This window comes from Suhomyces tanzawaensis (assembly GCF_001661415.1).
Source record: "Suhomyces tanzawaensis NRRL Y-17324 unplaced genomic scaffold CANTAscaffold_8, whole genome shotgun sequence".
In the NCBI taxonomy this organism is placed as follows: domain Eukaryota; kingdom Fungi; phylum Ascomycota; class Pichiomycetes; order Serinales; family Debaryomycetaceae; genus Suhomyces; species Suhomyces tanzawaensis.
In genome coordinates this window covers 158498-186400 of record NW_017963643.1, presented here as the reverse complement: position 1 = coordinate 186400, position 27903 = coordinate 158498, and the positions used below count along the sequence as shown (strand labels likewise).

The following is a 27903-nucleotide window of genomic DNA, read 5'->3' as shown; positions in this document are numbered from 1 at the left end:
CGCTCCCTACTAACTCCCAGGCTCTGCGGAAATGTCTTTGGTGCAGTTGTACGTCCCTACCGAAGTCTCGAGAGACATCATCTACAAGGTAGGTGAATTGAACTCGGTTCAGTTCAGAGACTTGAACTCCAAGGTAAGCGACTTTCAGAGAGCTTTCGTCAAGGAATTGAGACAATTGGACAATGTCGAGAGACAGTACAACTTTTTCAAGCAAGAACTCGACGAGAGAGACATTCCCGTGCAAACTTACCCTTTTGAACCCCAGTCGGTGGTTCCCCAATCCGTCATCGATGAGCACGTCGAAGACGCCCAGTTGTTGGAAGATAGGGTCAGCGAGTTGATCGAGTCTACTCAATCGTTGTATGAAAGACAAACAGACCTCGAACAGACCAAGGCCACCATTCAAGGTGTGGACCACTTTTTTGCCTTACACTCTGGTCCCCAAACATCGTCCGCTTCTGAGGAGGATGCCTTACTTTCCCAGTTGGAATCCCAAGGTGCTGTGTCTGATGCTCGCGGCTCATCATTTATTTCTGGTGTTATTGGCCGTGATAAGGTCAACACCTTGCAACAGATTCTTTGGAGAGCTTTGAGAGGTAACTTGTACTTCCACAGCGAAGAATTGGCCGACCCTGTTTACGATGCCCAATCAAAATCGAAGGTCAACAAGAACTCCTTTATCATCTTCTCTCACGGTTCTATCATCAATGAGCGTATCAGAAAGATTTGTGAGTCTTTGGATGCAGACCTTTACAAGGTTGATGTCACTCAAGAACTTAGATCCGAGCAGTTGAAGGAAGTCAAATCCAAATTGGCCGATTTATCCAACATTTCAGAACGTTCCGAGACCGCATTGACCTCCGAGTTAATTGCCATTTCCAAGGACTTGGCCAAATGGTGGGAGGTTATTGCCAGAGAAAAGGCCGTATACCAAACTATGAACCGCTGTGATTATGACGGTTCTAGACAAACTTTGATTGCCGAGGGTTGGATTGCTACCGATGAAATTGATGAGTTGACTGCAGCTATCAAGGGTGCCAGTACTTCTCAATCTATTCCTACTATTGTCAACATCTTAGAGACAACTAGAACTCCTCCAACTTATCACCGTACCAACAAGTTTACCGGAGCTTTCCAAGCTATTTGTGATGCCTATGGTATCGCATCCTATAGAGAAGTTAACCCAGGTTTGCCAACTATCATAACTTTCCCATTCATGTTCGCTATCATGTTCGGTGATCTTGGTCATGGTTTCCTCTTGTCATTGGCTGCTTTATTCTTGGTTTTGAACGAAAAGAAGTTGGGAGCTATGAAACGTGATGAAATCTTCGATATGGCTTATACCGGTCGTTACATTTTGTTACTTATGGGTGTTTTTTCTATGTACACGGGTCTCTTGTACAACGATATCTTTTCCAAATCAATGACTCTCTTCACCTCAGGTTGGGTGTGGCCAGAGCACTTCAAGGCAGGTGACTCCGTTCGTGCTAAGGCTGTCGGTACTTACGTCTTTGGTTTGGATTCAGCTTGGCATGGTGCTGAAAATGCCTTGCTCTTTTCCAACTCCTACAAGATGAAGTTGTCTATCTTGATGGGATACGTCCATATGACCTACTCATACTTCTTCTCATTAGTCAACTACGTTCACTTCGAAAGTGTTGTCGACATTGTGGGTAATTTCATTCCTGGTTTGATCTTTATGCAAGGTATTTTTGGTTACTTATCATTGTGTATCGTCTACAAGTGGACTATTGACTGGTTTGGTACAGGCAAGCAGCCACCAGGTTTGTTGAACATGTTAATTTCTATGTTTTTGTCTCCTGGTACTGTTGCCGAGCCATTGTATGCTGGTCAATCTTCCGTTCAAGTCTTCCTTTTATTTATTGCATTGATTTGTGTTCCTTGGTTATTGCTTTTAAAGCCATTATACTTGAAAAGACAAATTGATAGAGAAGCCAAGAACCATGAATATCAACAGCTCAACAGCGATGAGTTGTCATCGGAAGAAAACACCCACGAGGATGCTCACGACGATGACGACGAAGAGGGTCACGACGACCACAACTTCGGAGACATCATGATTCACCAAGTCATTCACACCATCGAGTTCTGTTTGAACTGTGTTTCCCACACCGCATCCTACTTGAGATTGTGGGCCTTGTCTTTGGCCCACGCCCAATTATCCACTGTTTTGTGGTCTATGACCATTGGTAATGCATTTGGAGCCACTGGTATTTCCGGTGTTTTCATGACTGTTGTGTTGTTTGCCATGTGGTTCTCTTTGACCATCTGTATCTTGGTTATCATGGAGGGTACTTCTGCCATGTTGCACTCGTTAAGATTGCACTGGGTTGAATCCATGTCCAAGTTTTTCGTTGGTGAAGGTACTCCTTTCCAACCATTTGGTTTCAAGGACTTATTAGCCGAGACTTTGTAGTCAAACCCCAAAATTTTATTCTTATTAATCAAACGTTGAACTACTGCTGACTACACTGTAATGAATATTGTCATATAGAATATGTAACAGCTAATTATCAAGTAAATTTATCACTTCTTCAAACTTTCGAACTTGATTTTGCAAGTCCCGTAGCAGATTCCAGAGTGCAGATTTGAGCCATTTCTAACATTCATTATGAGTTAAAGTTACAAAAATTGAAGGATGATTCGAATTAGTACAACATAATCTGGTTCCAATTGATTATTGTCGATTAATCGAAGGGTTCATGCGATCGAGTTTGTTCAATATGCTCACTAAATTATTCACAATAATTCTGATCATGGTTCTGGTTCCCAGTGTAAGCAAGTACAACAGGTCTTACATGCCATCGTGACCAGAATACGTTAGTTTCTATTGCTAGATTCGCAGCTGATTTTCCCGTCTTTTCGCAACCCCCCAGAACATACACAGTCTCATCGCACTCCACCAATTTTTCAACTCATCGCGAACAGACCACTTCCAACTGCACTGTGATGTCGATCCCCCTTTCCTTAATCATCAAGGAGCTCGAGTCTACTCCAGACTCGATCCTCTCGATCCTCTCTACCCTTCACTATGACAAGTCTATCCTCCTCAACATCACCAAGTCAGAAACCAATCACCTCATTTCCCGTACCTTGAACCTTACCAAATCCCCCGATGCATACAACAAGTGGTGTGGTACCAACTTGATTAGAGTCTTGGCTGAAAACTATACCATCTTGTCCAACAATGGTATTGTTTTACTTGAGCAATTACTCACAAATTTGGAGAACTACAACCATACCATCGATAGAAAGATCTTGACCAGTACTATAGAGGCAATCAACTTCATCTGCAAGCAGATCAGAGGAAAACCAACCTTGACACGTGAAATATTGACTCCAAAGTTGCCTACAATTATTACCAAATACCTCGATAACATCCATTTCAACCCGTTGTTAGTTATTGATTCCTTGTTCATTCTTGTAAAGCACCATCCTACCACCTTCAGACCATTCGGTAACAAGCTTGCCTCCAGATTGACTGGATTTTTGAACTTAGGCGAGTTTACTTCATTCCCTGAAAAGTTGAAGCAATCGATCTTCAAGACTTTGGCCATTTTGCCTGTGATTGAAAAGGCTGAACCAGAGGTTCAATGGGAAAACAACGTTAGAAACATTATCAAAGAGGTTGTCTCTATTTTATCCGTTTACAACGAGTTCTTGAACTTGAATGACGATGCAGATATCAAGAGATTATTTCAAAAGTTGCCAAGTGCCGAAATCGATTCAAAGAAGCTTCTCGAACCGTTGAACTTGGATGTCAACCAACCAAAGTCATTGTTCCAGATTTCCAGCAACATTGAAATTCTCCTCAACCTCCTTTCCACTTATCTTAAGGTAGAGACCCGTTTCAGTGTCAGGGTTCCTCTTGGATTAATTGTGACCTTGAATGAGTTAATTTGCTCTATCAATCTTCGTTTTGTTCAATTCAAGTTCGACGTGAGGGATGACGCCTTGAAATCAATCATCAAGGCCACCACCTTGAAGAACCAATTCAACGCGGTAAAGTTGTTGCAAGAGTTGGCATTGGTCTACAGAGGAAACGTTTTGCCTCACTTGACTAACATATTGTCTTACTTAGAAGTGTTAATTCCTTTCAAGAACAAGAAAATCGACTTCAATGAATTGTTGATCAACGAAGAATTAGCAGTGGCTCTTTTGTCATGTGTTGAGTCTTACCTTTCTTTGGTTGGAAATTTGGGTGACTCGTCCCAGTTATTGAGATTTGTCGACACTTCCTTGTTGTTGGTGGAACCAAGACTTGATTCAAGTCTTGCTCCAGCTGCTGTTAAGAAGGTGGACCAGCCTCAAGGCAAGAACAACAAGAAGAAAAAGAATACCAATTCCGTTGCCATGTCTGATTTGTTGTCTCACCAGCATTTGTTTGTGGAGAGTATCAATAGCGGCACCATTAAGGTTGTCCGTAGCTTTTTGAGTGCTATCATATCTCGAGTCAACTTACCACCCACTCAGCATTACAAGATCATGAGATATCTCATTTTGGAGGCCGTCAATGCTAAGTACTATAGTTACGAGAAGTCCGTTTCTCCTCAGTTACGAAACTTGTTGATCAACAGTGTGTTGTATCCAGGATTCGAAAAGGTGTCGTTGTTGCCCATCGTGTCCCAGTTGATTCCTCAAGATCCTCTTTTGAGCGTGTTCACCAATCCCAGATTTCCCCCATTGCCAATTTACGTGAAGAAGGTGGAAGAGCCCACTGAATTGGCTGGCTTCGGTGACAACGACGAGGACGAGGAAGTTGTCGAAGAAAAGACGACCGTGGAGGACGACTCTGAACCTTCTGCAAAGCGCAGAAAGACTGACCACGGTGAAGCTTCTGCCAGCACAGAAAATGGCGATGCCTCAGTGATCCCTGCCAAACCGGAGGATATCGAGATTGTCGACGAAGCTAAGGTATTTGTCACCAAGGAGGTCAGCTCCGAAGATGTTATTTCCTTCCCATCCGAGCCAGTGGTGCAAGAAGTCAAGAGGGTGGAGGTAGTCACCACTGCCCCAGTTCCAGCTCCAGTTGTGGCAGCCCCCAGTGTTGACGTAGCAGAGTCTGCTGCTGGTGACGACTCGGACTTTGAGATGCCAGAAATCGACCTCGACGGTGACTCCGACGATGACGAATAGGTAGCTATATACTTCAATAGATACTGCTGAACACCAGTAGCTTGTTGTAAGAGATCCCACCTCATCTACCTAACCCTGTAGAGTAAACTCCATCGAACACTACCGTCTCTACCAGTTAGCCCCGTATTCTCTACGAGCCTCGAAAGCTATTCCTCCTGGCATCTTTCCTGATTCGATGTATCATCACCCAGCGCGTAAACATCAATTGGCATCCAAATCATCACCATACACAAATACCGAGTCTACGACCGCCATGCACGACAAGACCAAGCTCCTCCTCACGGAGGACCTATCGCCACACAAGATAGCAACGCTCTTCCTCGTCAATTGCTATTTGTTCAACACCATCAAGGACTCCCAGGTCCGTTCTACCGTGTATGTGATCAACCAACTCATTCAAAACAGCCTATTGTACAACGAGCATGACGAATTAGTGGTGGTACCGACCCTTTCAGACCTCTGCCACACTTTGCACAGCAGGGTGATAAAAGACAATGGACAAGAACAGGGGCGTACAGACTCGGAATACCTCCAGAAGATGATCCTAGACATTCTCTGGTCCATTTCTTCGGTTGAAAAGTTGGACTCGTTGATAACATCCATCGGTGATACCATGGTGGGCCCCACAGTTGTGTACGAGCACCCCGATAGCTCTTTCAAACAGGCTACTTCACGATCGGTGCTTGGAATCTTCATATACAAAATGATTACTGCGTTCAGACTTCTCAAGTTTGACGAAGTATTCTTGTTGTACGAGGCATTGGTCGAGTATAGAGAGCCTACCAGGGAGAGCTACTTGTTGATGGGTGGATCTATAGCTCATAGCACAGCCGATGGACAATCCTCGGGAGAAGAAAGCGAAGAATTGCTATTTGCCCACTTGAATCAACAACTAGAAGATATCTTGGATTCATCGATCGCACATTCAAGCTCTGATAACTCTGCTAATCCCAGCACTACCAAGTTGATCCCAGTCCCCAAACACGATCTTCAAATCTTGCTTGACAAACAGATTAATTTGCTTGAAACTTATGGTACCCCCACACCAAAAGCATTAATAGATTTAATGACTCTAATGACCTCCACTGATTCCAACACCTGTCTGATCCAAAACATAAATTTCAATAACTTGCCTTCATATTATTATATCAAGTACCTTGAAAACTTGAATCAATCAAACTATAATGGGGCTTTCGAGGCCTTGCATCAGTATTTTGACTATACCGTTTCTAATAACTCAAAGTATTTCTATCATTTTGCGTTGATTTCAAGAGCATCCTTACATCAGTTTTTTGGTGAAGACGAGAAAGCTATAGATTCAATCGAAGAGGCTATATCAGTTGCAAGAGAAAACAAGGACAATTCAACATTAACATATATTTTGTCATGGTTATTCAATTTTATAAAGAACAAACCAGAGCTCTGGAAACGCCAGCGCTTCTACAATAATAACGATGAGTCTCAATTGCTAAATTTTTTAATTCAGAAGTCCCAACTGGTTTCGTTACTGTTGCATTCTATGAGTTATAATTTCGCCACACTTCAATTACTCTGCAAAGGTGAACCGGTGATGAGTGGCGACGATAAGGCTCCATCTTCATACTTTGAGTGTATTTTGAAGGCGTTGTATATCTCAATCAACGACCACCAGTCCTCGTTCATCAAATCAACCGAGTTAAACTCATCCATCTGGAGCAAGGTTGGTGTCCCAATTTTGAGTGAGGTTTATAATGAAATTTCAATGGAGTCTACGGATAGAAGAAATGACAAATTATCAATCCAAACTAGATCAAATTATTTGAGCTTTTTGAGGGGAGAGACAGAAGTATCTTTGCAAAGGTTGGAAAACCTTAAACAGCAAGTTATTAACACTGACCACTCACTCTTTAATTCGATTCAAATCAGGAGCCTCATTTTGTCAATTAGGCTCAACATAAATAGAGGAAAATTTCAGACCTGTAATGAATTGATACGGATACTTGAGACCAACGAAATTAAAGAATTAGAACTAAAGAATGAGTTGCTTCTGTTGAGTGTTGAGGTTCAAATCTGTCTTGAAAACTTTTCAGTTGCTTTGAGAATGATCTCCGATTACTTGGCTTCAGACTGGTCAGATATTTCAATAGTTATTAAGTTAAACTTATTGAAATGTAAGATCTTCAACATTACAGGAAACTATACAAAGGGGTTTACTTTGATAGTGAGCCAGCTCCACAGAGCGAAAAAGCTTGGATTTCAAAGTCTTCTTGCAGAGGGATTAATCATATTGGTCAGTACATTGAACAATTTAGACCACTACGAGGAATGCTATGAGATCTTGAATGAAGTTATTCCGGTAATAATATCAATTGGTCACAAGAGCTTAATCTCAGAGTGTTATTTCGAGTTGTCCAAGAGTTGTCATAAGTTATACTTACACGGTGGGAAAAGTGATATGTTTAGCCAGGTACTTCGGTACTTAAATTTGAGCATTGTTGGTTTCAAGAGTGCGGCCAACTTGGTGATGTTAACCAAGTGTTTCGCGTTCGAGCAAGCAGTTGCTGAAGAAAAAGGAGACGCAACGTTGCAGCACCATGCCGCTATGGCAATTGAAAAATTGAGCGCAAGAAGTAAGCAAGAGACAAGTTATGGGCTTGTTCGATAAGGGGAGGTAAATACCCGAGACAATAAAATGTTAAACCATGTGATTAGGGAGGATATATCGGGAATAGATGGAGATAAACCAAACTGTATTGATTTGTTAGCGGAATTATTTAACATATACATGAAGTCTACTTGGACTTCTCCTCAGCATCCATGTTGGCCAAGATGAGCGCAGCACCCTGCAATTGGATCACGTTAGCAAACTGCTTGAAGAACCAGATTGGAGCACTCAACCAGGCCAAGACAGTGCCCAACCAGAAGAAGTTGTAGTAGTGCAAGTAGAGAGCCACGTAGAACAACTCGTTCACAAGACACACGAAGAACAAGAACTTTCTATTGGTGTAGTATAATGACAAGATCTTGGACTGCTTGGAGTCCACGTTCTTGTGGCTGGTGGACCCATTGGAAAGCATGGCATACATGTGGATGTAGTGACTGGCCAAGTCCAACGAAATCAATACCTGCCAGGCAATGGTGTAGTTGGGGTAGATCAAACTCAAGTAGGCAATGAAGGATGAGGTGGCACATCTGTCGGTGACCATGTCCAACACAGCGCCAAAGCGGGTGCCTTGGTTGTATTTACGAGCAGCCCAGCCATCGAAAGCGTCCAAGAACCCCGAGATGCCGTAGAGGACCAATGTGTAGACGGGGTGGTTCTTCATACAAACAAACGAGAGGATGGCGGTGACCACCCGGACGTATCCGATCAAGTTGGGGATGTATAGGAAGATGTCTCTGGCGGTGACTTTGGCATGCGAGGCAGAGGGCTTCTTGCTGGAGGTTGTGGAGGGGGTATTCACGGGAACACCCAGGCCCTTTGGATTGGACATGATGGCTGGGTGGAGAGGATAGTGAAAAAGTCTGATAAGTAGGGAGCGAGAACGCACGTGACCTATACCCTCTGACGGTGGGCCCGGGTAGCTGTAACCGCCGATTTTTTCACCAGCGAGATGCTGGTGGGACTGAGGACCGCTGCTACCGCCAATACAGTAGTACGTGGACCTGTAGCCCGCAGGTGGGCTTTTCTAGTGGCGTGCTTGCTGTTTTTGCACGTACTGTAGTGATTATTCCACACGTAGCAAGCCCAACCTGCTACGCCTGCTGCGATGCGCCAGCAGCCGCAGGCCCAAGAGGACGATCGCAGATCAAAAGACAACGTCACTGTGTTGGATCCTAGCTACAAAATAGATCCGACATGGCCTTTATCCAGCAGGAACCGAGTCGTTTGACTGGGTGAATGTGCAAATTGACCTCGGTCCGTTTGTTTGCTACATGTTCACCAAAACACACTCCACTGGTGGCCACAAGCAAATTGAGATAAATTGAGCCATTCTTAGACGGTTGGAGTTGAGCCAGATTTCTGTCTCTCGAATCCAGCAATCCAGAGATGGAAACTGGCACTCATGGCTCGGCAATTCCTTCGTTGCTGCGTTCCAGGTTTGAGGTGCCAGGTTTGTGTTTGGGACTCGCCGAGGGATCGCCGAAGTAATGAGAGAAGCCTGCGCAAGAATTGAACCTGGCACATTTGACGGCCTCGCGGTGCATGACGGACAGCGAGGAAATTTTCTAGTGGGCCTCTCGCTAGACTGAACTCATGAATAGATGCAACAACTGGTACGAACATTTTCTAATATCCACCACACCGAGATAACTTGCTTCTTCGTTTTGGATCATTTATCATCATGAGAAGTAAGCAGCTTTAGACCCAACTACATTACTTCCCTTTGCTTCTGGGGTTTTACCATGAGAATTCGCCTCACTCGCCAGCCCGTGTTGTGGCCCAGCGAGAAAAAATCGCCTCCCCGCGGGCCCTCAGTCCAACCTGTGCCGTGGCCAGTGGCCCTCGCCACGTAAAAGTGTCTCACTCCGCCGCAGCGAATGATGGCTAGTGAGAACGTGCCCGCAAGCTCGTGCCAACGCCAGTGGCCCAGTCCACCGCGACTTTAATTTCCCCACTACCCGCACACCATCAAAATTGAAAATCTCGACGTAGTTCCACCATCCAACCATGGCCGAGTTTCTCAACTACAAGGTCGATTTGACGCTTAAGGACGGCACCAGATCATCTGGTGTCATCACACACGTGGACAATCGGCAGATCTCCCTTGGAAACGCCACGCAATCCAGTTTTCCGGGCCAAACCATCCCCAATCTTCAGGTCAACAGCTCGCAGATTGCCGACTTGAAGGTGATCCAATTGCCCCCAGATTTCTACAAGGGTGGGCGTGGCAAGAAACCCAAGGCTGACACTCCCTCGCTGCTCGACAGTGCTATCATTTTTGCCAAAACCTCGGCACCATCCTCTAGAGAAGACAAGAGCATTGATTCTCCTAAAACCAAAGCCCCCAAAAAGACTGCTGCCAGAAGCAATTCACCCACTGGATCCGTTGACCCAGACTGGGGCAACGACGGTGGCGTCAAAGACATCAAGGCCTCCACCGATTTCGATTTTGCTGCCAACTTGGCCATGTTTGACAAGAAGTCTGTGTTTGCTGACTTCCAAAAGAAAGACACCGTCAACCCAGGAGACAGGCTCGTGGGCCATAACCGGATCGAGCAGGGCAAGGGTCCAAAAACTAAAAAGGAGAAGTACGACAACGATGAGATGGTGCTTGACAGCAAGAAGAATGACAACTGGGACAACATTGGCAACACTTCAAAAGTGGACTTGACAAAACACAAGGCTAGCCACTCATCGACCCCAGTATACAAGGACCCCGTAACCAACCAGAACCTTAAGTTGGTACATAGCTCCACGATGTCACCCATACCTTTGTCGTCGCCAGTACAATTGCTTGAGATCGAACGACTCTCGTCAGAGTCCTACGGCATAACTCCTCCTATCATGGCCGAGGTGTTGGCCACCAATCTCTCGCAATTAATCGCCACCCAGATGTTGGGAGGCTCCAGCAGACTCAACAAGAAAAACCACAACTTGCCACCTTTGGTGCTCTTATTAATTGGAAGTGCCCGCTGTGGTTCCAGAGCATTTGCTACTGGACGTCATTTGACCAACCATGGCGTACGTGTGTTGGCGTTCGTCATCAACACCGAAGATACCGATAAGGACTTGACCACCCAGTGGCAGCTCTTCGAGAACGGAGGCGGTAAGGTCATCACCTCCAGCGTGCCAGAGTTGTTGTCAATCATAAACCACCAGTTGGACACTCCCGTCGAGTTGATCATTGACGCCCTCCAGGGATACGATGACCACTTAGAGGATATTTTCTACCTGGAAAACGACCAGCAGGTGTTGCGCTCGCTCATGGAATGGGCTAATGAGCCTTCACAGCAGTCGAAGATCTTGTCGCTCGATATTCCTTCTGGAATTGACGGTGGGTCAGGCACTCTCCTGGACCAGTCGTTGAAGTTGAACTGCCGCTGGTGTGTATCCATGGGCTTGCCTATTACGGGGTTGATCCATGCCTATAAAAACGGCTACTTGGATGTCGGAGAGGTCACCCACTACTTGATTGATGTGGGAATCCCCAACAAGGTGTACAGCAGCAAGGGCAACTTGAGGAAGTTCGACCGGTTCTGGCACAGTGCGGAGTCCTGTGTCAAGCTCGAGGTCGCCAGCGAGTAGCTCTGTGTGCCTCCATTTGTACTATAGACGAATCATGCCAACGATTTTCATCATCCATCCTTTGCGATCTTAAATTTTGTAGACATTATACACCATGAGTGTTGGCCGCCGTCGTAGCTTATGTTGGATGGCAGATACATGGATCCTAGTCATCTTCCATCGCTTGCGGTTCTTTGCGCCTACTGTCCGTTATTACAAGGCTTCATTACGAGGAGATAGAACACTATTGATGTGACATGATGTGTCAAATTCATCGTCAGTGCATTTAAAAGTGCAAAAAAACATAGAGCCAATGCTATTTCCAAGATGATGCTAATAGCTATATCCTACTTAAAAAGTCGCCCAACACTGCTGCTACTTGTCTACCGCTTAAAAACTGTCTACCCCAGTACTCATCCTACCAAGCATCATCTGGTAGCGCCCGGCTCCGGCATTTTCTGTCTGTGCACGCATTTTTCTGTCCGCACAATGTTTGTTTTCGAGCTTCATCACCAACTACCATTCAGATCAGCTCTCAATCCAAGCCCGTGATCCTTCTTCCATGTCACTTTTTGGAGCAAGCAATACGACGTCCAACAATTGGAATGCATCCTCCGGCTTTGGCAGATCGGCTTCCTTCAGTGGACCCACCGGTACCTCATTACTAGGGAACGCCAACGCCAATGCCTCTTCTTCAGGAGGTCTTTTTGGTCTGAACCCTGCCAATTCCGCCACAAAGCCTGCTTCTGGAGGTTTGTTTGGAGGGTCCAACCCCCCAGCATCTTCGGGAGGATTATTCGGAAATTCCACCTCCAACTCCTCTGCCCCAGCTGGAGGTCTCTTTGGCAATTCCAATAATTCAGCACCAGCAGGTGGTTTGTCGGGCACTGCTGCCAAGCCCAGCACGAATCTGGGAGGACTTTTCGGTAATTCGTCTACAAATGCTCCAAGCCAGTCCAACACTTCGGCACCAGGTGGAGGCTTGTTTGGCAACTCCAACACCAACAGCTCTGCTGCTCCATCGGGAGGCTTGTTCGGCAACTCGAATGCCTCTGGTACTGCATCAGGTGGACTTTTTGGCAATTCTACCGCTAACTCAGCTCCTTCAAGTGGTTTATTTGGCAACTCCAACCCCAGTGCTAACACAGGAGGATTGTTCGGCAATACTGCCAAGCCAGCCACAGGTTTGCTCGGAAACACCGCATCTAATCCGAACACTGGTGGCTTATTCGGCTCATCTACCCAAAACACTACTGGAGGTCTCTTTGGGAACTCTAATACCGCTGGAATTGGCTCCAAGCCTGCTGGCTCCTTATTTGGAAACTCTAATGTATCATCTAATAGCGGTGGCCTTTTCGGCTCCCAACAAGGAAATGTGCAGCCAAGTTTAACGAACAATCCGTACAGTTATGACCAAGTATTCAGCAGATTACAACCAGGTTCAGGGATGCCTCAATCCATTACAGCATCACTTTTGAACGACAAAACCTCCAAAGACTCTTCCGACAAGAAAAGAAGACATTCTTATTTGGAAAGGCAGCAGGAGAGACCAAAATCCTCGCTATTGAGCAAACTTGGTCAAACCTTCAAAGTATTAAGAAACCCAACAACTGCAAACTTCGCATCTATTAAAGGATTATTCACTCCATCCAACTACATCAAAACAACCACTCAGCAACAATTGCTTAATAAACCAAACCCTGTGGTTTCTCATAAAAATTCTGGAAAATCGTTGCGTACTTCCTACGTCGGTAGAGGAACAGGTAACTTAAAGAAATTGGTCATAAGGTCAAAGCCTTTAAAGTTCCATCTCATTGATGCTGACAAAGTCTTGAACACCAAAAGAAGAAGAATTTTAACTGATGGCCTGAACGGAAAGCTAGATGATTCAGATTCCGAAGAAGAGGAGGTATCATACTCTACTAAATCTAAAGATGAAAAATACGCCTATAAGGTGGATTCTGACAAGGATCTCAAAAATCAGAAGGTCCTACTGGGAGAAAGTGTTAAATCTAGTGAAATCATCGATGAATTGGATTCTTTAGAGGCTAACGACGGATACTGGTGCTCTCCTAATATCAGAGAATTACTTAGCTTATCTCCTGAAGAATTGAGCAACGTTGAAAACTTTTTAATTGGCAGAAAGGGAGTTGGCCAAATATCCTACGATTTCCCAGTTGACTTGACTAAGGTCTTGAAACAAGCAGACGAAAAGAAGGTATCGTTGAATAAGCACTTATTCAAGGAATGTATTCAATTGGAAAAGAAAATTATTTTGACCCATGGAGACGATGCCCTTGGCTTTGGAATGAACGTACCAGCCACTGTGACTTTAGAGGGAATAAAGCCCAAAAACGAAACAAAAACTTCAGAATTCATTAAATACTTGCAGAATCAAAAAGGTAACGAATTTGTTACGTATGATCCCATCACTCATGTTTGGGTGTTCAAAGTGAAACATTTCAGTGTGTGGGGTTTAGTTGAAGAATATGAAACTGACGATATTACAGAATACAATAATTTACTTGAAAAGAAGAGGAAACAGGATGAAAAAGAGAACGATTCCCTTTCGGAGTATTCAAGAATATATGAGAATGACAAATTCAATCAAGAAATCAAGAAACAAAGACTTACACTGCATACCAACGGAGTTCCTGGAGGTTGGTCATCTCAAACTAACGCAAGTGAAAATCCATTACTTATCAAGAAAACCTTAGTGAAAGATGAAATCAGAAATCAAGTTGACATATTCAAGCAAGAGCAGGAGATAAACGAGATAAATTCCCACGTCAGTGATATCACCCTCGATTCCGGGGAATCAGATACTTCTTCCACTACTGAATCTGTGGAGTTTGAAGTTGCTAATACCCCATCGCATAATTTTGACTATTTGAAGCAATTAGTTAGCGTGCTTCCTAGAAACACTAATATGCTCGAAATAGTCGACGAAAAAGCATTTGAACCGGAAATATCCAACGATGCCATATTTAATAGTGTTCAAGGCAAGCATAATGTTCCTGTCTCGAAAGACTGGCTAGTGCAATTGGAGTTAGCAAATGATATCAACTCTTCTTTGAATCCATTGACTGTTAATGCGAAGATCACCAAGCCATTGACATTCTCTAATATAGATGAGATGGTGTTTTCAGAGTTCAATCATGAATCATTGAAACAAGCAGATTTCGTACCGCAGGCAAAAGACTTGGGCATAATAGAGGACATAGAGGTAGATTCCAATGATGATATCTATCCAAACAACATCCCCAAGATAGTTAAGTACTTAAGAGAAAATTCAATTATCATAAAAAGAGATAACGAATTTCCATTGGTGCAACTGTCCAATGAATTAAAATTTCAAGATTTGGTGTCTGGTGGTCTGATATTAGAAGAGGAACAACTTCTTAATTTGTTCTCTTCCTTGTTTGATAATCATACAAAGGGTCCCGAATTTGAAGGACTTATTGACGATGAGCTCATTGCTAGGTTGACTGAAATCAAAAATAAGCAGGTGTTTGGGGAATGGTTGCAGCAATTCTCACAGACTGATATTGATCGTCTAAGCCAAGACAAGAAGGATCCTTTGAATCAAATATTTATCCGTTTATGCTCTGGTAAGTTGCAATCAGCCATTGAGACTGCTCTCAACTCTAATAATGACCATCTTGCGGTTATCTTAACTTTAGCTGATTCAGATGAAGAAACTGTGAAATCTTTAGCTAAAAACCAATTGAAGGAATGGAAAGAAACTGGTGCATTCTCATTAATCCCTAAGCCAATCGTCAATATCCACAAAATTTTGTCCGGAGACTTCAAAGATGTATTGGAAGAATTGCCATGGAATTTGGCTCTCTCGGTTAAATTATTTTATGGAGGTAACTCGTTGACCTTACCAAAGTTGATAGGAGAGTTTTTGAGCAACCATAATGAATCTAATCCTGTGATTGAAGTCTTCCAATTCTATGATCATGTCAATCTGCAGACAAATGGGTTTGTGGAGAAATTTATCAATTCTACGCACTTGAATATTAAGTTGAAATGGTTAGCCCTAAAGGTGTTGAGCGAGAAACTTTCCATCAAAGCGGAAGAGTACGATGGGTTATCTTTTTCATTTGGATCTTATTTGACTGGCTGTGGATTTTGGAAAGAGGCCATTTTTGTTTACGCACATGTCTCAGACTCGGAGAAAGCAAAGGAAGTGTTACGCAAGGTTGTTATTTCGAATATCAAATACATCAAAGATTCCATCAGAGGTATTGATGAAGAAGAAGAACTCGTTGAGGTGTATCAGATCTCGCGTAACCTCATCAATGAGGCTGTTGCTATTGAAAAAGCCTCACTTGGAGATTATTGGAGTCAAACCTGGGCATTGGTAAGGGCTGAGTTGTGGGAAGAAGCCCACACTGCCATTATCACTCATTTGGCTACCGAAACTATCATATCTAACAATGAAGAATCCAAGTTGGAGTTGATCAATTTACTTTCGCATTTCCCCCAGTCGGGGCTTATTATTCCCGACTGGAGCAAGGGTGCTCAGATTTACCACAATTTCATCAAATTGGAAGCTGAGTACAATAGAGAGCTTGTGGAACAGTTGTTGAACAATATTCCTTTGGCCAAAGAGAAGTCTACCTTCGAGGCCAAAACTGCGTTGAAGTTAATTTCTAAAAAGGTGGGAGAGATCGCGTTGGAGCATCCGGAACTTGCCGACGTCAAGAGCAGAGTACTTGGGTTGGTGCTTGGTGAGGTTGAACGCAGCTACTTCAATGTTAGACTCCAGGCTCTCTAAGTCTTCGGATGCCCGTGTGCAGGACAGGCACGTGACCTGTTATCATAGCTTACAAATATATATTTCCAGTATTAGAATAGAAATCATTCATTCGACATGTCTCCTTCCAAGGATTTCACGAAAACGCAGCTAGAAGCACCAGAGCCCGAGCACTGTCCCGGGCCAGAGTCTGAGCAGGCAGGAAAGGACGATGCCTGTGAAGGGTGTCCCAATCAGACCATTTGTTCCACCCAGATGCCCACCGGCCCCGACCCTGATCTCCCGCTCATCAACAAACGTTTGTCTCAAATCGACCATAAAGTGCTTGTTCTCTCCGGAAAAGGCGGTGTGGGCAAGTCTACCTTCACCTCGATGTTGTCGTGGGCCCTAGCAGCAGATGAGGATTTAGAAGTGGGTGCTATGGATTTGGATATTTGTGGACCCTCCTTGCCCAGGATGTTGGGAGCAGAAGGTGAGAGCATTCACCAGTCAAACTCCGGATGGTCCCCAGTCTATGTTGCCGATAACTTGGGGTTGATGAGCATATCTTTCATGTTGCCAGATCCCGACTCGGCCATCATATGGAGAGGAGCCAAAAAGAACGGATTGATAAAGCAGTTTTTGAAAGATGTCAACTGGGGTGAGCATTTGGACTATTTGGTGGTGGATACTCCACCTGGGACCTCTGACGAGCATTTGTCGGTAACTTCGTACATGAAAGAGGTAGGAATCGACGGCGCCCTCATTGTTACTACTCCACAGGAGGTTGCCTTGTTGGACGTGAGGAAGGAAATTGATTTCTGCCGCAAGGCCAACATCAAGATCCTTGGCTTGGTAGAGAATATGTCTGGGTTCGTGTGCCCCAACTGCAAGGGAGAGTCACAAATTTTCAAAGCCACCACTGGAGGGGGTCAGAAATTGTGCGAGGACTTGAAGATTCCATTCTTGGGGTCAGTTCCGTTGGATCCAAGAATAGGCCGTGCTTGTGACGCTGGGGAGTCATTTTTCGATAGCTACGCTGATTCTCCCGCTGCCACTGCCATCTTAGACGTGGTGGACGCTTTGAGAGATCAAATCGAGTTGTCTGTGAGCAAGTTGGCCATTTGAGGGCCATTCAAGTGTACAGCGACGGCGCAAAAAGCCTCAAATCTTCAGCAGTCACTACATTGTATTATAGAATATAGACCTAACTAGTCAGGGGTAATATAGAGGCTACCGGTTTAAGCATACATTAATTGTCATATCAGCGTCTTAGATTTTCCAGTCTGACATAGCTTTATGACACCCCCAATCTGGAATCTGTCAAGTCTCAAATCACTTCGAGAATTACGCATAAAGCTTTTAGAACTCATAAAGCAGCAATTTTCCCTACATTGGTATCCACTACAGTTAGCTGCCCAAGTACTGTAAACTCCCAAAATGAGAATCTTGAAGCTCAAAATAAATAGAATCATGTACTAATTCAGGAAATACTCAGAACCCTGAACTCGATGCTCTGCGATAGTGTATACTTCCTAGACTGAGTAACTTGCTAGTAATGGCCGAGACGACTGGTTGTTTCTGATACCCTAGCACGAGCTGTCTTGGAAATATCCAAACACCCATACTATTGGAAACACTCATTCGCGTGCTCAGTCTGGGACCCTATCCCAGCCGCACTACTCCATCAATTGTTTCACAACCATCCTCAACTCCACCACCAGCATGGACCACACGGCCATGATCCGTTCCAACCCCCACTTCAAGGAGTCCAGGCTCAACTCGTTGTACTCCAACTTCAACAACCTCAAGGTCCTCAACCCCGAAGGCTACGAAGCAAACATCCAGGCTTGGGGCTCACTCTTCGCAGACATCCTCAACCAAGGATACATACAAGACTCTCGGATTTCGATCCCTTCCCATGACCCCGACTTGTATCTGTTCCTTTCCATCCCGTTGTACGGCAAGCCTGCCAGTCTAGGGGTGATATTGACCGAACTCGTGCTGCGCAAAGTCTTGTTGCCCTACAGTCACTACAAGGCATTGTCGGAACCATACGTGAACGAGAACAAAACGAGGCTCTCAGACTACCTCCTGCCCCAGAAATGGCTACAATGGGGCCTTGCCGGAATCGCAGGAGGCTATAATGCAGCATTGAAGGACGGATCGCTAGTCAGAGACCGCTACATTTCATGGGACTCGTTGACCAGCATTGCATCCAAGTGCGACGAAGCGATCAAGGAGGAGATTACCCAGAGTGGGACTTACTCGGGCTCATTGCATAACGACCTGACCCTTTATGAGCTTCTTCGGGACAAATTGAAATTATCCAAGGTCGATTTCGAAACAGTTTTGATCTATTTATCTCGAGATAAACATATGTGCACAGTCAAGGAGATTGACGAAGTCAAATACATCCGGTACGATTCCAAGCCAGAAGAAATCACCGAGAATGAGGTGAGAGTGATCAACTTGAAATCTACTATCAGGAATTTGGAGCAAAGAAAGAATTACATTGACCTCAAGATTCAAGGGTTGGAGAAGGACATGAAATCTCTCCTTACTATGAAGGATCAAGAACAAAGAAAATTAAGACTCAAGCATTTACTTAAAACTAGAGTTGTGCTAAGAAAGTCATTGGAAAACTGTTCTATCTCATATAATGAGTTGCATGCTGTCCTCGTGAAGATTGACGATTCTACAATGAATATAAATATCCATGAACAATTGCTTAATAGTTCTAAGGTGTTGAAGAATTTGAACTCCAAGATCAGTATTGAGAGCATCGATGACCTTAAGCTTGACATTGAAGAAGAGATGAGAATGACGGATGAGGTTTCGGAGGCATTGGGAGGAAATGAGATTAACGAAGAAGTAGAAGAAGAATTTGCAGCTCTCGAGAAGGAAGAAACAGAGAAACACAGGAAAGAGAAACAGAGAAAAGAAAAGGAAGAAAAGGAACAGCAAGAAGAAAGGGAAAGGAAAGAAGACAAAGAGCAGCTTACTCAAACTGAGCCCTCATCCAAGAAGATTCCTGACACAGAGAAGGTATCTAGTAGCGACAAGGTGTTGGAAGATTTAAAGAATTTATCCATAGAGCCAGCCAGATCCAATGCAAAGAACAAAACTACTCAACCAGTATTGGAACACGCTTGATGTCTTGTGATGCATTTATTTATTGATATATTTTCTACTTCTTTGGGCACCCATATTTCATTTTGCTGGTTTAGATACTACAATAGTCATTAATAAGATACATAATCCCTATACATAGAGTAAGGCAAACCTGGCGACTGATACCAAATAGCACTGTAGAATTAAAGAGTTAGAATATTATAAGGTACCTATGGCTATTTTTCCGAACAATGAAGGTCTGGTCGATTAATCTATATCAACTCACCCCGTCAATTCCTCAATTGTTAGTCATGCAACCAACAATGTTTCACACGTTTAATATTTGGATTGAGTTCGTTGAACTTATCCCAAGATTTGAAGAATTTGTTGGGTCAAGTTGTATAATTCAACCTTAGGATCGTCGTATTGATCATCATTGGTAGTTTGGTTGATCTGTGATTGGGATTGTAATTGTTGAGATGCACTTAGGTTTTTGATACCCGAAAGAATGGATTCGTTGTCCTTGATCAATGAATTGATCTCCTGGTTATTTGATTCTAACAATTGTAAAATTGTCCACAAGGCAATATGTTCAAAAGTAGCACTATCACTTTGCAAAAATCTGAGCAAAAATCCATAGATTCCTTCATCTGGACTGGACCAGTTATTCAAGATATATTGTTTATGCTCATTGGAAACTCTAGAACATAAGTTGGCTAATGCAGCCGCAGAGTTACCACAAACCTCACCGTTTTCACTGAAAGTCAATGGAATCAAGACATCTATAATATGGCTCTCATATAATTTTGGTTTCAAATCATCAGCTAATGCCAAGATTGCAAAGCATGCGGAGATTTCCAGTTGTACAGATAACGGCACCTTCAACACCAATTCTTTACACTTATCAACCGCTCCAGCAGCAAGAAGAGCAGTTCTGTTCTTTTCACTGGATGCCGCCAAGTTTCTTAAAGTGGATACAGCATGACATTGGATTTCTTCCAGGTCAGTGTAATCCAACAAACCAACAAGAGGCTTCAAGAACCCAGCCTCGATTATCAAAGCTTCGTTTAATGGGTGAATGGATATGTTTCTGATACATGCAACTGCGGCAAGTACTAATGGTTGATGGTTACAGGTTAACAATTGGACTAAATGAGGTAATCCGCCCGTTCTAACAATCTCGACTTGATAGCCGGAGTCAGAAGCCAAGTTTCTCAAAGCCAAAGTTGCTTGACATTGTACTCTTGGAGATGGTGAGTCCATCAAGTTGACCAATTGACTGACGAGCTTTGGCTCAGTGCTTGCTAGTCTCTTTCTGTTCAGTTCATCCACAGCAATGTTGGAAAGAGCGGTGGTACAGTAATACTGGACGTCAGCATCGTCATTCGACAATAAAGACACCAAGACGGGTACAGCACCAGCATTCACCAATTCTTGTCTGTTTTCGTGGGAATGGGTCATGTTAAGAAGTGCTCCAGTGGAGTTTCTTTGTACTCTAATATCCTTGGACTTGGCCAACTTAGTCAAAGGTATCAAAGCACCACTCTTGGCAATTTTCGATTTGTTATCGTCCTGGGTGGCCAAGTTGGTTATACAACCCACGGCATTGCATTGGACCTCGATGTTGGTGGACATCATGTGTCTTATCAAGGGTTCTAAGCCACCCATTTCCACAATCAAGATCTTGTTTTCTGTGTTGACCGCCAAGTTTCCCATGGCACCACAGGCTGCTCTCTGCACCTCTGAGTCTGTGCTCTGCAATAAGATGAGGATTGGCTCCAAGACGTCACGGTTGACTTCACGGACGTCCTTCTCGGTAATCTCGGCAAAGGCCAAGGCGGCACTTCTTTGCAAGTCGATGTTTTCCGAGTAAACCAAGGTGCTCAAGGCCTTCAAAGGCCCGTTGGAGAAGAAGTCCACGTCGGAGCGGTTTTCCAAGTACTGTAAAAGAGCCGAGATGGCCTCTCTTTCGTTTTCAGCCAACAACAAGGGGGCGTGGCTGCCATCGGAGCTGCGGGAGCTCAAACAACTGCAACAAACACCCATACTAAGCTTGCGGTTCGGTGTGGGATGGACTTTGCGAGACGAGCTGGTTTGCTGCTGGTTTCAGAATTCTATGTCTGGTCGGCAATGCCAGGAACGAAGATGGGGAAGGGCTGGTGTTTCCGGGTCCACGAGATGGTTAGTGGGAGGAGACTGAACGGTGTGGACAACGATTGATTTGAGCGGCCCAACGATTGATTGTTACAAAGACTGGTTTCACCTTCGAGTTACCGTGACTTGGTTTTTTCTGAGGTTATCAAGGGTCGGTTTTGTGGAATTTTGCCTGGTGCCGGTGCGCTTGCTTATCTAAGATGTGGCAAGGAGGCAATTGGGATGGCTAACATTAGCGAGGGGTGTGGAGGGTAGTGACTGGTGACAGGGCCACTGAGGTAGAGGGGCGTGGGTTGTAGCCACCAGTTAGCAATTGGCAGCGAATAGCGTGGCTGGAAGTCTAGACGGTATGGTGCTACACGAGACAAGAGGATTTGCGAGGGACGGCAGCAGAGGCTGGAGAAGTGGAGCTAGCAGAGGCTGGAGATGTGGAGAAATCCAGAACCGTTGCACTAACTGCTGGTTCCAGCCGTTGAGTGCAGCTTGGCATTATGAGTCGGTCCGGGACCTGTAACCGCTTCAAACATTCCGTGGCCGTTACAGAGGGGTCGGAAATACAAATCCATCGTAGGCCAATGCCGTAGACCATTGCACCCAAAAAGGGAATAATGGGCGAAATGGAATGGGGCAACTATGAAGGCGAGGTCGCATTATTTCAGATAACTGAAAATTTTGTAGAAAATCGGCTAAAATGTAGAGTTACTAAGAAGCTGATTAGCATCACCATACAGGTAACACATGGCAAAGAGTGTCCTTCCTCCAAGACATCTGCACTTGCAAGAAAGTGGGCTTTCCTTCTTCCCGACCCCCAATGGCCCCATAGGGCTTCGCATTCTCCTTATTCGCAGCCGGATATTGCTCCCCCTGGTGCCGCACAGCAACCATACCCTGGAACCCACGGGAAGTACGCCCCTGCGCCAGCGGAAGAACCCGATTGCCTCTACCGGCCGAGACCCACGGGGAGTGGGTAGATGGTGCTATTTCTTCCTTCCAAGCCCCTTTTGTGCAAATGAGAAGTATGGTGATCTATTCTCTGAGGAGATTAGGAACTAAAGCTACTATAGGAAGTTTTATTTACCTATCTCTGAATAGGAGCTACATTAATAATCTTAATCGGCCCTCTCTGACACGTCCCCCGGAGCAAGATATGACTTAATCCTACAGTTTCACCGATTCATAAACAATTCTGAATATTCGTAGTCTCAGTACCATTGTAAAAAACACCAATCGTGGCTAAGAGGCTTGCCAGAGCCTTTCCAGGCAAGACTATGGCAATTGCTACATACCGCTATTTTTTATATTAAGATTATGGCCAAAACCATTCGTTCATTGATTTTGCATTCCTTTTCGCAATCCACTCACCAGCAGAAACCTGGAGCTCTACTAAATACTGTTGTATTGCTTTCAGGCTGCCAAAGGCCGAATACGGCAGAAATTTACCCCCAAAAAATAGGATGAACAACACCCGGTAGATGATTTCTCGCATTTTTCTCGAAATCGGGCGTGTGGTCTAGTGGTATGATTCTCGCTTTGGGCGACTCACCAGTTCACTGGTGGGAAAAAACAAGCATGCGAGAGGCCCTGGGTTCAATTCCCAGCTCGCCCCTTCTTTTTTGGTTCCACACCCATTTCCAACTTCGTCTCGGGGCCCTGACACCCATTCTCGCTATCTTGGGCCTGGCTCGTGTTGGTCTTCCAGACGCACTCCCCAGACTCACTCGGGGCGCCCCGCTATGCACAGAACAATTAGCCCCCGCCGCCCTGTCGTCGCGGAATGGTTGCTAGAAATTTTGTGTCCGAACCCACAGTATAAAAACCAGTACCAGCCCACATTCACCCACTCAATCCACCAGCCATGACTAAGCGGACCATTCTCTTCCGTCTAAGCAACACCGGACAGCCAGTAGACAACGGTGCTGTCAAGAATGGGGTGTTGATCTTGCCCTCGTTGGCATTGCCCAAGGAGTTTTCCCACGGAGATGAACTCTTTGAGTTGCAGTTCCAATTGACTGCTGCCTCGGCGGTATCCAAAAATGGGGTTCTCCACGTCAATGTTCCCAAGGAATACAACACCCAGTTCGACAGAAACACCTACGTCAAGTACCCCATCGACAGCTCCTTCCACAACGATGTCACCATTCCGGTGTCGATCCACAAGCCTGGCGCTTACAACTACTACATCGAGTACACCGACAGCGACGGCAAAACTGCCTCCACCGACAAGTTCTACTTCACGGTGCCCCCCAACTTGAACATCAACGGCGAGTTTGTCGCTTTCAATGCCGTTAATATCGAGACCGTGGTGTCCAAATGGGTTGGGCCATTAGCCAACTGGGACGATTTCTTTGCCAATGTCGCCAAAAAGGGCTACAATATGATCCATTTCACCCCGTTGCAGGAACGAGGCGAATCCCAGTCCCCCTACTCCATCTATGACCAGTTGAGATTTGACCCGGAAATATTTGATAGCAACGACCAGGCTGCCAAGACCGTGTCGTCCGTGTTGGGAAAGCATGGCTTGCTTTCGTTGACTGACGTGGTCTGGAATCACACCGCCAATAACTCTGCTTGGATCAGAGACGCTCCTGATGCGGGCTACAACGCAGAAACAGCACCTCACCTTACTTCTGCAATCGAATTGGATGAAGCCTTGCTTAAATTCTCCGAAGATCTTGAGTCCTTGGGCCTCCCTACCGATATTAAATCTGAGGGCGATATCAAGACCTTGGTAGAAGCGATCTCGGTCCACGTTCTCGAGAAATTGGAGTTATGGCAATATTACGTGTTTAACAGAAGTGTCATTCTTGACGAGCTTGAGCAACAGCAAAACTCCAAGGTCTCCCCTGTTGAGATCCCAGGCGATCTCAACACCAACGACTTGAAAGCCCTCGCTGATTACACCTTATCAATTGCTAATCAAAATGAAAAGGTCATCTTGAGAGAAAGATTTGCCAACAAGTTGGATATCAGCAAATTCTTGGGCATCTTGTACTCATTATACAGCGAAGGTACTGACTTCGGAACTATTAAGGACAGGGCTGGGAAGATCATCGATGAAATTAATGCTCCTTTATACAAAACTTTTGACGATGACGTTAAGGCCATCAAGGATCAATTATCAGGAAGAATCAAGTTCCTTAGATTGGAGAGCAATGGACCCAAGTGGGGACCTGTCACTAAAAAAGCACCATTAACGGAGCCATACTTCACTAGATTCGAAGATGCACAGGGAAAAAAATGGGCGCTCGCTAACAACGGATGGATCTGGGGTGGAAACCCATTAGTTGACTTTGCATCCGATCAATCGAAGGCATACTTGAGAAGAGAAGTGATTGTTTGGGGTGATTGTATCAAATTGAGATATGGGGAGAAGAGAGAAGACTCACCAACTTTATGGGATAGAATGATTGAGTATACCAAGCAGTGTGCATCTCTCTTCAATGGATTCAGAATTGATAACTGCCACTCAACTCCACTCCACGTTGGCGAGGTTCTTCTTGATGCTGCTAGATCAGTTAACCCAGACTTATATGTTGTAGCTGAATTATTTAGTGGGTCTGAAGAAATGGATAAAATATTTGTTGAAAGATTGGCTATTAATAGTCTTATCAGAGAAGCCATGCAAGCCTGGAGCGTGGCAGAGTTATCCACATTGGTTCATAAGCATGGTGGAAGACCAATTGGTTCATTAACTTGGTTGCCATTAGATGATTTTGCGTATCCAGCAACAAACGAACCAAAGAAGGCATCATACATTGATTCTTACACAGAATTAGAAATACCCAAAACATTGACCAGTCAAGCTCCTCATGCATTGTTTATGGACTGTACTCACGACAATGAGACACCAAACCAAAAGAGAACTCCAGAAGATACTTTACCCAACGCGGCATTGGTAGCATTTTGTTCTTCAGCTGTCGGTTCCGTTTATGGTTATGACGAAATTTATCCTGCCTTATTGGACGTTGTTGGCGAAAAGAGACAATATGCTCTGTCAGATAATGGTATTGGTGAGGTCAAACAAAAGCTCAATCAAATCAGAGCTGATTTGGCTGCTGAAAGTGTGGATATATCAAGAGATCATGAAATGTACATCCATCATGAAGGTCAATACATCACAATTCAAAGACATAATTCTAGGACTGGAAAGGGTTGGTTTTTGGTTGCTAGAACCAAGTTTAACAAAGATGTTGGTGATCAAATCTTGTCTCCATGTGTGTTAGGAGGAACAAAGGTAAAGAGCGAATTTGCCTACACACTTAAGGTTACAGGAGAGTATAAACATGATGACAAATACATTACCGGAATTCCTGCAAAGGTCGAGGTTATTCCTTCGCCTGAAATCAAGTACGATGGCGATGATGCAATCATTCAAGTTGACCAAACTTTTACTCCTGGTTCCATTGCCGTTTTCTCTACTGAAATACCTAAGGTTGACGCTTCTTTAGACAAATTTGTGAAAGAAGGTGCAATTGAAGCTTCACAGGACTTGGACTTGTATGATTTGAATGCTTTATTGTACCGCTGTGAACCCGAAGAACGCGATGCAAGTGGTGGAAGTGATGGCCCATACAACATTCCTAAATGGGGCACCTTGACTTACGCTGGTTTGGAGGGATGGAATCTCGCTTTGAAACATGTCATCTGGGAGAATAACTTAGGGCACCCAATTTGTGATCATTTGAGAGAAGGCGAATGGGCATTGGACAGTGTGGTGAACAGATTGGACAAGTATGCTAAGAATTCCAAGGGTTTAGCCAAGTTTCAAGAGTGGTTGAGAGCAAGAATTGATGCAATCAGAATTGTTCCATACTTCTTGAGACCTCATTACTTTGCCTTGGTAGTTGGAATTGCTTACGAAGCCGCTAGATTCAGAGCCTTAAGAAATTTTGATGTAAAACAAATTCAAGCGGGTACCAATTTTGTCCAGAAGTTGGCATTGACTTCTATACAAATGGTCGGAAGAATGAACAATACCTCTCTCAAGGCTACTGAACAATCTCCATGCATTGCTGCTGGGTTACCACACTTCAGTAATGACTATATGAGATGTTGGGGAAGAGATGTTTTCATTTCTTTTAGAGGTTTGTTGTTGGTTCCAGGAAGATTTGAGGATGCAAAGCAACATATTTTGGGCTTTGCTCAAACATTAAAGCACGGTTTAATTCCAAACTTATTGGATGCCGGAAGGAACCCTCGTTACAATGCTAGAGATGCAGCTTGGTTCTTCCTCTTTGCCATTCAAGATTATGTCAAGAACGCTCCAAACGGAATTGACATTTTGGACGAAAAAGTGAAAAGAAGATTCCCATTGGATGATACTTATATACCATACGATGATGAGAGAGCCTTTAGTTATGAGACATCAATCAGAGATGTGATTTATGAAATTTTGGCTCGTCATGCTAAGGGAATTAAGTACCGTGAAGCCAACGCAGGTCCTAATTTGGATTCTCAAATGACCGACGAAGGGTTCAATGTCGAGGTGTATGTTGACTGGAACACCGGGTTGGTTCATGGTGGTTCTCAATACAACTGTGGAACCTGGATGGATAAGATGGGTGAAAGCTCTAAGGCTAACTCTAAGGGAGTTCCTGGTACCCCAAGAGATGGTGCTGCCATCGAACTTCAAGGTTTGTTGAAGGGTACATTAAGATTCGTGAATGAGTTAAATGCTGAGGGCAAATTCGAATACACTGAAGTTGAGAAGCCAGATGGTGACAAAATCTCTCTTAAAGAATGGGAACAATTGTTGCAAGACAATTTCGAGAAGCACTTCTACGTGCCCACGGAAGTCTCTGAAGACGATCAATATGAAGTTGATCCTTCTATTGTGAACAGAAGGGGCATTTACAAGGATTTGTACCGCTCAGGTAAGCCATACGAGGATTACCAATTAAGGGCTAATTTCCCCATTGCCATGGTTGCTGCTCCTGAATTGTTTACGCCCTCCAAAGCTTTGGGTGCATTGCAATTGGCCGACAAGGTCATTAGAGGTCCTGTTGGTATGAGAACGTTAGATCCATCTGATTACAACTACAGACCATATTACAACAATGGTGAGGACAGTGAAGACTTTGCCACGTCAAAGGGTAGAAATTACCACCAGGGACCTGAATGGGTTTGGTGTACTGGTTACTTCTTGAGGGCTTTCTTGTACTTTAATTATTTACAGAACAAGTCTGTCAGTCAAAACAAGGAAGGCGAGCCTTCCATCGAGATATTGACTGCCCTTAATGACAGACTCCAGGGCCACATCAAGTGGATTAATGAAAGTCCATGGGCCGGCTTGACCGAGTTGACCAACAAGGATGGTGCCTTCTGTGGCGACTCTAGTCCTTCGCAAGCCTGGAGTACTGGCTGTTTGTTGGACTTGTACTACGACTTGTGGACCAATAAGGAGTACCACAATGCTTAGGGAGAACTGCTTTTTTTAGAACGTTATAGTAGATTTAGAGTGAACCATTGATTTCAATTATTTGTGTAGACTTGGAAAATCCGGTAAAACCGGCAATTACGTGAACCA

At 44.4% G+C, this 27903-nt stretch overlaps 11 protein-coding genes and 1 non-coding gene across 12 annotated transcripts; 10 read left to right on the top strand and 2 right to left on the bottom strand.

Moving 5' to 3' along the window:
- Positions 1–31: 31 nt before the first annotated feature.
- On the top strand, positions 32–2437 carry VPH1 (H(+)-transporting V0 sector ATPase subunit a; the record flags this gene model as incomplete). The annotated part of the gene is made up of 1 exon (XM_020210664.1): positions 32–2437. One exon carries the CDS (start codon positions 32–34, stop codon positions 2435–2437), a length of 2406 nt encoding a protein of 801 aa, XP_020062138.1.
- Positions 2438–2792: 355 nt separating this feature from the next.
- Positions 2793–5252, top strand: CANTADRAFT_27428 (uncharacterized protein). The gene has a single exon (XM_020208105.1). It carries the CDS (start codon positions 2971–2973, stop codon positions 5155–5157), a length of 2187 nt encoding a protein of 728 aa, XP_020062137.1. The 5' UTR covers positions 2793–2970; the 3' UTR covers positions 5158–5252.
- Positions 5253–5410: 158 nt separating this feature from the next.
- Positions 5411–7801, top strand: CANTADRAFT_8181 (anaphase promoting complex subunit 5; the record flags this gene model as incomplete). The annotated part of the gene is made up of 1 exon (XM_020211252.1): positions 5411–7801. One exon carries the CDS (start codon positions 5411–5413, stop codon positions 7799–7801), a length of 2391 nt encoding a protein of 796 aa, XP_020062136.1.
- Positions 7802–7928: 127 nt separating this feature from the next.
- On the bottom strand, positions 7929–8630 carry CANTADRAFT_23851 (CDP-diacylglycerol--inositol 3-phosphatidyltransferase; the record flags this gene model as incomplete). The annotated part of the gene is made up of 1 exon (XM_020207011.1): positions 7929–8630. One exon carries the CDS (start codon positions 8628–8630, stop codon positions 7929–7931), a length of 702 nt encoding a protein of 233 aa, XP_020062135.1.
- A 1178-nt stretch (positions 8631–9808) lies between these two features.
- EDC3 (Edc3p) lies at positions 9809–11386 on the top strand (the record flags this gene model as incomplete). Its single annotated transcript, XM_020207010.1, has 1 exon — positions 9809–11386. The coding sequence occupies one exon, from the start codon at positions 9809–9811 to the stop codon at positions 11384–11386; it is 1578 nt and encodes a 525-aa protein (XP_020062134.1).
- A 541-nt stretch (positions 11387–11927) lies between these two features.
- On the top strand, positions 11928–16151 carry CANTADRAFT_8178 (nucleocytoplasmic transporter; the record flags this gene model as incomplete). The annotated part of the gene is made up of 1 exon (XM_020211251.1): positions 11928–16151. One exon carries the CDS (start codon positions 11928–11930, stop codon positions 16149–16151), a length of 4224 nt encoding a protein of 1407 aa, XP_020062133.1.
- On the top strand, positions 16106–17536 carry CANTADRAFT_322205 (Mrp/NBP35 family ATP-binding protein). Its single transcript, XM_020208442.1, has one exon. It carries the CDS (start codon positions 16248–16250, stop codon positions 17235–17237), a length of 990 nt encoding a protein of 329 aa, XP_020062132.1. The 5' UTR covers positions 16106–16247; the 3' UTR covers positions 17238–17536.
- Positions 17537–17834: 298 nt separating this feature from the next.
- On the top strand, positions 17835–19265 carry CANTADRAFT_8176 (uncharacterized protein; the record flags this gene model as incomplete). Its single annotated transcript, XM_020211250.1, has 1 exon — positions 17835–19265. One exon carries the CDS (start codon positions 17835–17837, stop codon positions 19263–19265), a length of 1431 nt encoding a protein of 476 aa, XP_020062131.1.
- Positions 19266–19425: 160 nt separating this feature from the next.
- On the bottom strand, positions 19426–21692 carry VAC8 (protein anchor). The gene has a single exon (XM_020208438.1). It carries the CDS (start codon positions 21267–21269, stop codon positions 19587–19589), a length of 1683 nt encoding a protein of 560 aa, XP_020062130.1. The 5' UTR covers positions 21270–21692; the 3' UTR covers positions 19426–19586.
- A 293-nt stretch (positions 21693–21985) lies between these two features.
- CANTADRAFT_23845 (uncharacterized protein) lies at positions 21986–22348 on the top strand (the record flags this gene model as incomplete). Its single annotated transcript, XM_020207009.1, has 1 exon — positions 21986–22348. The coding sequence occupies one exon, from the start codon at positions 21986–21988 to the stop codon at positions 22346–22348; it is 363 nt and encodes a 120-aa protein (XP_020062129.1).
- Positions 22349–22876: 528 nt separating this feature from the next.
- On the top strand, positions 22877–22983 carry CANTADRAFT_t247. The gene has a single exon. It is a non-coding gene; the product is annotated as a tRNA-Pro (tRNA).
- Positions 22984–23232: 249 nt separating this feature from the next.
- Positions 23233–27795, top strand: GDB1 (bifunctional 4-alpha-glucanotransferase/amylo-alpha-1,6-glucosidase; the record flags this gene model as incomplete). Its single annotated transcript, XM_020211249.1, has 1 exon — positions 23233–27795. The coding sequence occupies one exon, from the start codon at positions 23233–23235 to the stop codon at positions 27793–27795; it is 4563 nt and encodes a 1520-aa protein (XP_020062128.1).
- Between the last annotated feature and the right edge of the window lie 108 nt (positions 27796–27903).